This window comes from Lycium ferocissimum, chromosome 12 (assembly GCF_029784015.1).
Source record: "Lycium ferocissimum isolate CSIRO_LF1 chromosome 12, AGI_CSIRO_Lferr_CH_V1, whole genome shotgun sequence".
NCBI classification, from domain to species: domain Eukaryota; kingdom Viridiplantae; phylum Streptophyta; class Magnoliopsida; order Solanales; family Solanaceae; genus Lycium; species Lycium ferocissimum.
In genome coordinates this window covers 44,098,573-44,111,855 of record NC_081353.1, presented here as the reverse complement: position 1 = coordinate 44,111,855, position 13,283 = coordinate 44,098,573, and the positions used below count along the sequence as shown (strand labels likewise).

The 13,283-nt window shown below is 35.4% G+C and overlaps 1 protein-coding gene across 1 annotated transcript; it reads left to right on the top strand.

Annotated features, from left to right (window-relative positions):
• The first annotated feature begins 4,403 nt into the window (after positions 1–4,403).
• On the top strand, positions 4,404–6,296 carry LOC132039975 (purine permease 3-like). The gene is made up of 2 exons (XM_059430547.1): positions 4,404–5,248; positions 5,812–6,296. Exons 1-2 carry the CDS (start codon positions 4,538–4,540, stop codon positions 6,157–6,159), a joined length of 1,059 nt encoding a protein of 352 aa, XP_059286530.1. The 5' UTR covers positions 4,404–4,537; the 3' UTR covers positions 6,160–6,296.
• The last annotated feature ends 6,987 nt before the right edge of the window (positions 6,297–13,283 follow it).

Below are 13,283 nucleotides of genomic sequence, written 5' to 3'. Positions count from 1 at the left end.
GCATGTGCCCCTTTCAATTATGATATTTATGAGTTAGTTTCACGGCCCACTCAGATATGACTATGAGATGTACGTTTTGAGGTACTCGGTAGGCTAGCTCTGGGTGTCCGTCATGGCTCTTCGGTTGGGCCGTGACACTGCTAATCTAGCATACCACTGTCGAGTGGCTTGTATTAAGCCATATAATGATTTCTTAAGCCTACAAACTTGTCCACTAGAAGAAATAGGCATACTAGGGGGTACCTTCATGTAAACTTTTTCTTGCAAGTCCCCATGCAAGAAGGCATTGTTTACATCCAACTGAGAAAGCCTCCAACCCCTTTTAATAGCTACTGCTAGAATGCATCTGATAGTTTTCATTTTGACAACAGGAGAATAAGTTTAATTAAAATCAATACCAGCCCTTCGTATGCCACCCCTTACCACAAGTCTAGCCTTCAACCTCTCAAGTGTCCCATCTGAATTTTGTTTAACTTTAAATACCCACTTACAAGATAGAGCCCTATTGCTAGTAGGCAAATCTACTAAATCCCACGTTTGATTAGCTGTAAATGCATCAATCTCAGTACTCACGGCACTTTGCCATCCAGGGTGTAAACTTGCTTGTTCATAAGAAGTAGGCTCAGATATTGAAGAAATACAATTAAGATGCAGTTGATTATCAAAAGATAAGGCAGTAAAAGGGAAAGTAGGAGCTAGTAAAGAAGCAACAAAACAAGTAGTGTTAAGATCAGTGAAAAACACAGAGTTGCAAATATAATCATCAAGATATATAGGTCTCTTGTTAACCCTCTCTGATTGTCTTGTTGGTGCAGCAGAAGATGGGTCTTGTGTAGAAAGTGTAACCATTGGGTAGGTATCAGGTGAATGATGGTTAGTAGAAAGAAGTGAGGGATCAGGGGAATGGTTAATAACAGGACTAGGGGGATCAGGTACATCACGTGTGTTTGTATTGATTGGGACAGACTGTTGAGAAAAAATGGAATCATCAGTGATGATAAAAGGCAAATTGGTAGAGGTGGAGGTAAGATGAGGTGTTGTGGATGAGAAGGGAAAATAATGTTCATTTTCATGAACATCTCTGGAGACAAAGATCCTTCTAGATTTTAATTCCATGAGTTTATATCCTTTCTTCTCAGGTGGCTATCCTAGAAATATACAGGGCACTGCTCTAGGGTGAAATTTAAGTCTGTTTTGTGCTGAAGTGGAAGCAAAGCAATGCTCCATTATGTTGTCCAAGCCTGTCTTCAATGTGCTTCCACAGATGCTATCTCTTTTGAAAGAGAGTTCAACAGCCAGGAAGTTACCATATCACTACCTTTGCTCCAAAGCTTGAACTCAGCAGAATCAGAAGCCGGCATGGTTGAATCCCCTTGTATGTAACCCAGATTATTTTTGGCTGAGAGGGCTATGAGTATGGATCTTTTCCATGCTCCATATCTAGTTCTATCAAAGGGTGTGATGACAAGAGTCATGTGAAGAGAGTCAGAAGCATGAAGGAAATAGGGACTGCTTTGGTCAATGGTAACAGTGCTTCCATTTCCAGCAGTAGTTCCTTCAGTGATGATGGTTTCAGGTGTAATAGCCATTTGAACTAAAAGATAGTGAAATTGATGAAGAAAAGAGAGATTAGGTCGGAAAAGATTGAATTTAGATCTCAGATTTGCGTTGATACCATGTAGAAAAACATAAAAGGAGACTAATTTGTGGAAATTTTCTTGATGTTTATTTCATCCCACTGAGTGTGTATTTATACAAAATTCCTATGCTATATGACAAAAGGAATAAAAGAACAATTTCTATACAGCTACTATCCTATCATTGGTTGCTAAAAATAAATCTTAACTAACTAATTTTGGACTATGTACACGTAAATGGAAACATCTAGAATGGGAATAATATCTGATTCTTCAGTTGTGTATGTTTAGGCCGAATTGTGTATAGAGAGGAATGAGCCCATTTGTTGTGTAGAGGCCCAAACTCGTATAAACCCAATTGTTAATTATTTGTACCAAATCAGACCATTCAAGTAATAACCCTTATTAAGTTGACTTCACATTCACACGAGTTCAACCCTCTTCTTTCACTTCTAACCCTTTCTCTTCATTCTTCTTCTCATCACACTCTATATCATCAATGGAGGAAAGGGATTCTTCAATCTCAACAAATGTCACCTATCTGAGCGATTAGTCTAGTTTACTTTGCTACATATAAAACAAATCAGTAAGTTAATATTAGTTTTCGAGTATTTTATGGAACCGAAAACAATTGATGACATTTATGTTACTGATTAACAAAGACAACCGTCATAAAAGTCGACAATTATTATCTTTATCTTTTTATACTAAACGGAAAAGGGCCAAAAATGCCCTTAAACTATGCGAAATGAACAAAAATGTCCCCATTCATAGGTTGGACCAAAAATTCCCTTAAACCATATGAAATTGAACAAAAATGCCCTATTGTTACTTAATTGCGTCAAAAATGCCCTTTTCCCAATAAACATATTGTTTCTTTTCTTTTAAACACATTTTTTAAATGAAAATATTATTATAAAATAAACCTTTTCTTGTTTCTTTTCTTTTAAAATTCCTTTAACTAAATAAAAAAGTGGTAAGTAATTTTTTTTCCTAATTTCATTTCATCAATTAAAATAAAATTACCCCATGTACTTTTTTAACTGATAATATAGGTCATATATATAAGTCACAGTAACCCATCATTAATTTTCATTTAAATAACGATAAAATTCTTTTTCCTAATAAAATAGATACAACAATCGTAATGTCATAAATCATGTACTTTTGCTAATACTTGGTTTTAAAGTTAAGATATAACAATCATAATACCATAAAATAAGAAAATTTATTACATTGCTTTAAATCACAAAATATCTTTAAGATATCATCGATTGAGTTATTGTTGACCCTCTTTTCATTTTAACTTTAAAACTAAGGATTATATTAGCAAATGCTTATACTACTTCAATTCGGAAAAATATTAAGAATTAAAAATATTTCCTATTTTATTAGGAAAAAGTTTTATCGTTATATAAAGGAAAATTAATGATGGGTTACTATGAATTATATATTTGACTATTTTATAAGTTAAAAAAGTACATGGGGTAATTTTATTTTAATTGAGAAAAAAAAAAAAAAAATCACTTCCCACTTTTTTATTAGTTAAAGGGATTTTAAAAGAAAAGAAACAAGAAAAGGTTTCTTTTAAAGTGATATTTTTTATTTAAAAAATGTGTTTAAAAAGAAAAGAAACAATATGTTTATTAGAAAAAGGGCATTTTGACCCAATTAAGTAACAATAGGGGCATTTTTGTTCAATTTCGCATAGTTTAAGGGCATTTTTGAACTAAAATGTGAATTGAGGGCATCTTTATTCATTTCGCATAGTTAAGGACATTTTTAGACCAGACTATGAATGGAGGGCATTTTTGTTCATTTTGCATAGTTTAAGGGCATCTTTGGCCCTTTTCCGTATACTAAAAGAAAACAGTGTCATTCCGATGGCAGAATCATTTATATGTATTTATTTGAATTTAAGTTAAATACTTTTGTAAGAAGTTTGGAAGCAATATTGTCTCTAGATGTCACTATTGCTATTATCAAAATGTGAAACCATCCAACATATATTTGTTGAGAGTGAGATTGTAACACATATTTGGAATCACTTTGGGCACCTACAGGAATCACTCACTTAATACTAGTTGTTGGCCTCATTAATATGTTCAGCTCTGTTCGTACTCTATATGTTTACAAGGTTCTTGTCGTGACACACTTCCTACAAGAAAATTAAAGCTTTAAATTGTTGACATATCAGTGACCAGTTTCAATTATTCAATTAAAAGACAAAGTTGACTGAAACCTTTGTCCCATATATCCTTGCTATTTTCAATCAATTTTTCTCTTCACAAGTTGACTATGGTTTAAAGAACAAGTGGAGATCAAATGCAAAATTCTACACTACAGCAGTACAGATATGGCAATAAAATTGACCTACACCAAAAAGTGATTTTTCCATTAGGTATGACGCTATAAACCGAAAAATGGATTGAGAATTTGCTACGTACGACCAGTTAGAGTAGCCGGCTAAAATAGACATTGCCTAAGAATAAGGGGAGAGAATATCTATTATTCATAATTGAGGAGGGAGTTTGATTTTTAAAGCAAAGTTGAGGAGTACAGAAAATGATATTCACCCCTTGTCTGTTAACAAGAATCAATGATGATTGATGTAGCGGGCCCAATTTACTTTGTACAAGTAAGACATAGTCACATATATACATACTTGTCTGTCTACATGATTAAGCTTGTATATATAAACAACACAACCATATCCAATTCCTGAAACTTTAGGTAGTATAGTATCTTTTTGGCCACAATTATACAGATGAACCGTCTCAAAGGGACCACTCCATTTTGTGAAACCAATGGTAGCAGTGGAATCAAATTCTTCTCAACTATAAAAGCAGAGTTTCCATTACAACCAGTGCAAAAAAATCCAAATCTCTGGAAAATAAATTATGGAAGATCAAGGATTAAGCACTAACATGAAGAGATTCCTCTTGATAATATACAGTCTGATAATGGCCGTTGGCATATGTGGTGGTCCACTAATGTTGCGTCTATATTTTGTCGAAGGAGGTTCTAGAATTTGGCTTAACAGTTGGTTACAAACCGGTGGATGGCCACTCACCCTTATACCACTTGCCTTCCTATACTTGTACCGTCGAAAAAATGAGGGCTCTGATGCCAAGTTTTACTTTATAACACCCCGAATTTTCATTGCATCATTTATCATTGGCGTTCTCACGGGACTTGACACTTTTCTCTACACCTGGGGCGCGTCGAAACTCCCCGTTTCAACTTCTACACTTCTTATCTCTGCTCAACTTGCCTTTACGGCTATAGGTGCATTTTTCATAGTGAAGGTGAAGTTTACGCCGTACTCAATTAATGCGGTGGTTCTGTTGATAGTCGGTGCGGTTTTATTGGGTATTCGGGCTAACGGTGATCGGCCCGAGGGTGTGACTAGTAAAGCCTATATTCTTGGTTTTATTATGACCCTTTTGGCTGCAGCTTTGTATGGACTTATTTTGCCTTTTATTGAGTTGATTTATTTGAAGGCAAAGCAGGCAATTACTGCTACTTTGGTGTTGGAGATTCAGATGGTCATGTGTTTTGCTGCTACTGCTTTTTGCACTGTAGGAATGATTGCCAATAAGGACTTTCAGGTATCTTTTTAACTTGCCTCGCGCCAGAGGACGATTTAGAATTTAAAATTTATACCTGTATATATTTAGTATCAACAAATGTGTAGGGTTTGGACTAGGATTCTGCCGAACACATACTTCCCATGTTAACCTCGTCCCTGGCCTCAAAATATCATTTTCTCTATTTTCAACCCACATGGATCTATCTACCCCCCCCCCCCCCCCCCCCTTCTTCCCCCCCTAAATTGCGATCTCTAAATTCTCCTCCATTAATTCATATAACTTGTCACGTCCATGTGCAGGGTTAGGTTACCGGAAGGGGGTTCATCCGAACACCCTTTGTAGGAAAATTACATGTGTATACAAGGTTAAAATTGTTTTTTACGTCTATATAGTAAGTGTCGAATCCTCTTAGCTTCTTTGCATGTTTACTTTTTTACTTTTTGAATCCCTTAGTAGAAATCCCAACTTTGCCATTGATCGCGATTGTTTGCCATCTCTATAGTCTTGATACTAGTTCTTTTTACTTTAGAGATTGATCTCCTTGAAGATGAAGGATTAAAATATTGATTGAAATCGTGCAGGCAATTTCAAGGGAAGCAAAACAATTTAACCTAGGAGAAGCTAGATATTATATAGTGGTAGTATGGAGTGCCATAATTTGGCAATGTTTCTTTGTAGGTGCTGTTGGAGTTATTTACCTCTCTTCTTCTTTAATGTCTGGGGTTATAATATCAGTTTTACTGCCAGTTACTGAGGTATTAGGCGTAATTTTTTTTAATGAGAAATTTTCTGGTGAAAAGGGACTTTCTCTTTTTCTCTCTCTTTGGGGTTTCGTCTCATACTTCTATGGAGAGTTCAAACAAACAAAGAAACAGAAGATTAAAAGTCCAGAAAATGAGATGATAACGACGCAAATCGAATCTGTTTGACTTAGTTACTAGCTTGTTGGAGGGTTATTACGTATTGTTCCAAAATGTATTGTATTGTATAATTTGTATTCTATCGCATTGTACTGTATTGTTTTGACGAATGCAACATTCATATATAGCTTGTATCATTTCTCGTACGTCGTTACATAATATCACACATTATACTAATCTGACGAATAAACTTACATACAATATTATAAGGAAAAATAGGGTATACGAAGTAGAACTATTATAAAAAAGGATAAGGTAAATGATATAATAGGATTATTAAAGCAAAAGCAAAATAAGAAGAAAAGAAAAAGGATAATGACGTGAACATACCAAATAGGTCGTTACATAAAATGATACTCTTCATCGTTACATAACGATGGATTTAACGACGTGACACAATAAAATTTAAACTACTATTAAAATAAACATTATATTTAAAGTAACAATAGCATACAATACAATAGATAACAACCATCCAAATAATAACATGAATAATATAGTCGTAAAAAAAAAAAAAAAGACCAAACAAGTTAGGTAACAGTTAATATCAACATGAGTTGTGGTGGGATGGATAGACTCCCTCCACTCTTAATGAGAGATCTTGAATTCGATCCCCGAATATGAAAAAAAAATTTTAGCGAGCGTTTCTCCTTTAAATGAATCTTATGGGGTACAAATTCGAATTAGTTAGAGCTTCAATGCGGATACCGGATACCTATAGGAGACCAAAAAAGGTAACAAGTTAAGTATTGTTTTTTTGTATATGAAAAGCATGTACGTCACCACTAAAGAAAGTGGTGCAACGGATGGGCTGCTCCTCCCATAACCAGAGGTCTCGGGTTCGAGCCCTGGCTATGGAAAAATCCTTTGGTAGGGGCGCCTTCCCCCCCCCCCCCCCCCCGGCGAATGGGACCCTACGCAGCGCGAATCCGGATATAGTGGGACTCCAATGCGGTACCGGACACCATAAGGGAAACCGAAAAAAAAAATGTACGTCGATTTCCTTTGGAACTTTTGATGTTGCTCTTAAATCTACAATAATATATTTAAAGATTTGCATTTGCCAGCAAATGCCCATTTTAGTAGTAACTCTGCAATAATGTACTTAATTCAACGTTACTATTCATGACACCACAAATAAATAATTTTACTATTCATGATACCACAAATAAATAATTAAAGAACAAGATTTTTATGGACATCTCTATCTCTTGGCTAAGATTTTCAGAGGTCACTGGTGGCGGCTACCTCTAACTAAGCGTTATAGTGAACCCCTTCCTTGGAAATAATACCGTGCAAATATTAATGGAGAAATAACTTTTGTAAGGATATATATATTTTTGAATTTTCTGGATACAAGAAAAGATTTAATGCAGTGGCAAAAGTAGTTCAATAATAAGCTATAGGTCACTAGTTTGGATCCTAGTAAGCATGACCTTCCTTTTGCATTTCTTTTTCGAGCCAAAATTTATTAGTTATTTGCCCTAATATTCTTATCATAATTGGGCTTGCTTAGTTTTTATTTTTTATTTTGAAAGAATGGAAACATATTTACCATGATTGTTTTTCCTTTTCTTTTTTTATAAGGAAATAAATCTTTTCGTATTTGGCTGATCATTTTCGTGGAGTAAAAGGTTTTGAACTCTTATAAATTGGATCTCATTCCTTTTCACTTGGTAACATTCACAGTATAATCTTAACTGGTTAGAGAGTCTTGTTTAAAGTAGAATTTGTGAAACACAAGTGTTATCTTGATACTGTGTAAACCTCTTTTATAAAGGTAAAATTAAATATGAAGTAGAAAATTCGGGAGAGGTGTGTGTTGGGGAGGGGGGGGGGGTAGGTGGGTGTAGAAAATCAAAAAAGAAAAAGTCTCAAAACTTTTAAAAAACAATTCTTGGCTAGGGGGTGTCGTAGAAAACTAAAATAAAAAAATAATTAAAAAAAACTTCTCAAAACTTTTTTTAAAAGAAAATTACTCTTTTTGGAGGGGGCAGTGGGGTGGGGGGTCGTAGAAACCCAAATTAAAAAGAAAAAAAAAACTTTTCAAAACTTTTTCTTTTTAAAAAAATTAATGTTTTTGAGGGGGTGGTGGGGTGTTGGGGCGGAGGCCGGGGGGTGGGTGGTGTAAAAAACCAAACAAAAAAGCTTTTCAAAAATTTTTTGAAGGAAAAAATAATATTTTTTGGAGAGAAGGGCGGGGGGGGGGGGGGGGATGCATGGTATAGAAATCCCAAAAATAAAAAATTTCAGAACTTTAAAAAAAAAAAAAAAATAGGGTGGGGTGAGGGTGGGTGGGGGAGGTGCGTGGGGTTGTGAGAGTTGTTGGTTTGGTGGTTGGGGGTGGGTTGGATGGTGGTAGGTTGGTGAAATGTCAATTACGGACTTGTTTTCACTATTTTGATTAAGTCATTTTTCCCATTTTTAAGCAACTTGTTTTCGTAAAATAAAATGTTTTCCAAAAATTTTTACTAAACGAACATGAGAAAATTGAAAAACATTTTCTTTCATACCGAACACACCCATAGTCTCAAACAACATATACAGCAAGAATATGTACTCAATTATTTCTATTTATTAGATATTTTTTCGAGAATTGAGCAATATTAAAAAGGATTACTTTTTTAATGTTAAGGATATAATTGGACATAATTGCTAATTTTGGTCTTGAATTTCTAAAATGACACTTATTTCGAGACAATGTATTTAAACTCATTTTGTTATAAATATTATTATAATATTATGATGTCTATCTTTAGGAGAAATTTTAGGGTTTGTGACTTTGGCACCAAGTCAATGCTCTCCTATAAATAGAGAGGTTTCCTTCATTGTATTTCATCCCTGATAAGAAATAAGAACTCTCTTCTCTCTTGTTCTACAAATATTCTTGCTTTAGTTTATTGTTTTATAACACATTATCAGCACGAGACTCTACCGTCTCAAGAAATTTTCGAAGCCTAAGGTCCTATTTTTATTCTCTCTATTTAATGGCTATTTAATAGCTGTTCTTACACTATGTTTTCAAGTTTCCTATTAATTAAGGTCCATCTTCTGGAATCTGGACACTATAAGAAAAAGCTTTTATTTGTTGGCCAGATGTCATAATCATTAATTCGTTTTGTTCCATCCTTTGTAACTGCCAAAAAAAAAAAATGTTTCTCTCCACAAGTTAAGTTGTTAGAGTTATATACAAAAAAACACTTTTAAGTGAGAGAAGCTCTACCTTCTCTCTAAAAGTTCCTTTTTTTAACATCAACTGTCCCAACAGCTATATTTTACCGACAACGGCTCTTTTCTACCGCCCCTCTGGCATGAACACTTCACATATTCCTCCTCCAGTAAGGGCGACTGAACCAATTAGGGAGCCAACCAATGGCCTCTACGATCCTTCTTATGCTTCTACGCTAATTCCCAATTCGATTCCAGCGACTAAAACAAAGCTAATTTACAGACCGCCAAAGATTCACAAGGGGAAATCAGCGATTTTTTTCACTACTCAGGAGGAAATCGAACTTGCAAAAGACTGTAAATTTACCCTTATTGGCAAATTCTCTCATGGAAGACCTTCAATAGAAGAAATCAAAAGTAATTTTGCAGCTAGATTCACAACCAAAAGCACGGTACACATCGGTCATTACAATCATAAACATATTTTCATGGCTTTCACTCTAGAAGAGGATTATTTGAACATCTACTCGAAAAGAAAATTCATGGTTTTGGGTTTTCTAATGCGGTTGGTTACTTGGACTATTGATTTTAACCCAGAGGAGGAAACACCCCTTACCCCTGTTTGGATTAATCTCCCTGACCTTAAATGGCATTATTATAATTGGGACGCTCTGTTGCGAATTACTTCTCCTACTGGGACTTTACTCAAGATAGATAAAGCAACTGAGTTCAAATCCAGACCTAATTTTGCTAAAGTCTTGGTTGAAATCGATCTTACTAAGCAAAGAAGGGATTCTGTATGGGTTGGTATTAGGAACATTGATGGGATTGAATGTGGTGGTTTTTACCAAGTAATAGAATATGAATTTGTCCCTGATTATTGTTTCAAATGCAAACACCATGGCCACTATGAAGATGTATGTATGGTTAATCAAAAGAGTTACAAACCTCCCGTTAGAGGGAATAGAAGTGAGCATGGCCCTCAGATCAGATCGACAGATCAGAAACAGGATGTTAATCCTATTATTGCTACTTTGAACAACTCCAATCACAATTGGCTTCCTGAAAGACAAATTGTGCAAACACAAGTCCAAAATATCCAGAATTCCCAGAAATTTAAGAGACCTTTGATCAAAGAGCAGGCTGTCCCTATCAGCCTTAATATAAGGTCGAAAACGAATGAATCTTCCTTAGCTCGCCTTTCCAGTTTCACTCATGCCCAAAAGAAGGTCAAGACTAAGAAAAGACATAACATTCAGAATGGGATAAGAGCTAAGCTATCACAAAAGAATGTTATGCAATGGAGAGTTAAGCCTATAAATCCCAAAATTCAGGTGGAAAAACAAGATCAACTTGTACAGCTTATGGAATCAAATACTGTGGTTACTATTGAACCTCAGAGTCAGATCAATAAGGAAAGAGCCGAGAACTTGGTTGAAAAAGTAAATGCCTCCATCTCGGTTCCACTTGCCACTTCCATATCAATGAAGAATTCCTTTTAACATTTGAATCAACTACAAGATGAATTCCAGCCACCTTCAAACCAGCCTTTCACTTCTCAACAAAAAAAGGAAAAATCCTAAATTTCAATACCCTCCAAGCCCTATTGAATCCTCACTAGTTCTAAATAGACAAAGGTCATTCAATTCTAATGTCCCTTTTTCTCCTGCAAAATCCAAGTCTCATGCTTCCTCTTCCATAGGGCATCAGGACACTCCTGTATCTCAGTATAAGCCTTTAACCAATGTTGATCAAACTCAATAATCTAAATCTCGGGACGGCCAGTTGGCCCCTAATGCTACTGTGCAGGATGATGGTTTTATTATTTCAGATTCTGAGGAAGTTGAAAAGGCCAAGAGCCAACCTGGTATCAACCTTATTGTTAATTTATAGAGTCAAGAATTAATGCTTAATAGATCAGCTCCAACTGGTATACTTCCTTCCGATGGGCTTTCTTTCTCCAAAGATGTCTCCTATTCAAACAATGCCACTGTTAAAAGACTCATTGGATGAAATCAATGAAGAAAGTAATAGTATAGAAAAGGAAGAGAAAGATGAATATGAAGAATGCAACTCCACAGATGAAGAGGAGATAATCAAAGCTTTTGCTTCCGGTACATCATGGCAAGAAGATGAAACAGAAGACGCAGTTATTCAATTCAGAAAGGATGTCATAATGAAAAGGAATCTCTCTCCAAGAAACAGATCACTCAGATATGGAAAGCAAAAACAATTCATAGGTCCACTTACTAGGGCAAAGGTAAAGGCATCCAAAAGCGTGCCTCTGATAATATGGTCCATGATTGACACAGTTATATGGAATATTCGAGGGGTAAAGTCCATAGGGGCTTTTGAAAGACTTAAATTCCTTACAAAGCTGAACAAGCTTCAAATTATTTCTATTTTGGAACCTTTTGTTGACAAAGATTTCATCACTTTATGCAAAAGATGGATTGGTATGAATGGTTGTTGCAGTAACATCAATGGCGAAATTTGGATTTTTTGGACCTCTTTATTTGAGGCTTCCGAAATTTCTAATGACACTCAACAAGTTACAATGAAATTCAATGCAAAAAGACAACTTTGATATGTTTTATATGACTTTGTGTATGCTAAAAACAAGGAACATTTGAGGAAACCTTTATGGGAAAGCCTTCACAACTCCTGCAACTTGGTGAGTGGCCCTTGGTGTATCTCTGGAGATTTCAATATTATTATGGATGCAAATGAAAAGAAAGGAGGAAATCCTCATAGAAGATAACGAGAAGAGTTTAAGGGATTTTATAGACGGTATGGAAGAGTGTGGTATGGTGGATGCGAGGTTCGAGGTCCTAGATTTACTTGTGTAATGCCGTGGACAAAGACCTGAAATCTGAAAAGACTTCATAGAGTTTTTATTAACCAAGAATGGACCGCAAAATACCCAGAACCACAGAACACCTAGCTAGCACGAGGTCGAACCATACCCCCAATGCTAGTAAGATGTTCTAACACCGATTTCCAAGGGATAAGATATTTCAAGTTTCTAAATTTTTGGACTGATCAACCTCAGTTCGAAGAAATTGTTCAAAATAGTTGGCAAGAAGACATTCAAGGCAACATTATGTGGAAATTTCAACAAAAACAGAAACTTCTTGGAAAAAATCTCAGCAAATGGTCTAGGGAACAAATATGGGATATTCAGAAGCATGTTAAGGAATGGGAAAGCAAGATGCAACTACTAGAAGATAAGTATATTGATGACAATAGAGATGAGGCCAGGGAAGAAATGCATAAAGCTCAAGCTATTTACCTAAACGGCTTAAGTGTGAAAGATTCTCTTCCTAGGAAAGGCTAGTATAAGATGGCTCGATGAAGGTGACTCAAATACTAAATATTTCCACTCAATGATCAATGACGAATAAGGAGACTTACATTACATAAAATAAAAAATCAAGAAGGGTCGGTGGATTTCGGAGATAAGGACATTGGAGATGAAGGCATTAAACACTTTGAGAATGTTTAGGGAAGATAGGGATCCACAACTCCATCACTTAGATTGTATACATCAAGAGATTACGAGACAAAGACAATGATGCCCTCACTACCGATCCAAGAGAAGAAGAGATCAAGAAGGTTGTTTTTGACTTAAATCCTAACGATGCACATAGTCCGGATGGATTTAATGGATATTTTTATTAGACTGTTAGGATATTGTTAAACAAGATCTCAAGGACCTAATTCGAGTTTCTTTAATGGTTCTCAACTTACCTAATATTTCATAAGCACTTGCCTAGTGCTAATTCCTAAAGATTGAGAATCTCTTGCTTTCTTATAAATGAGACATGCCAATTAGCCTATCCAAGCTTCTCAAAATAAAGTTATCTCAAGATCATGAGTAATAGGGTAGCCTCGCATACTTCCAAGACTTATTTCGATAATCAATCGGATTTGTCCATGGAAGACTAATTACAGAAAATATTCTT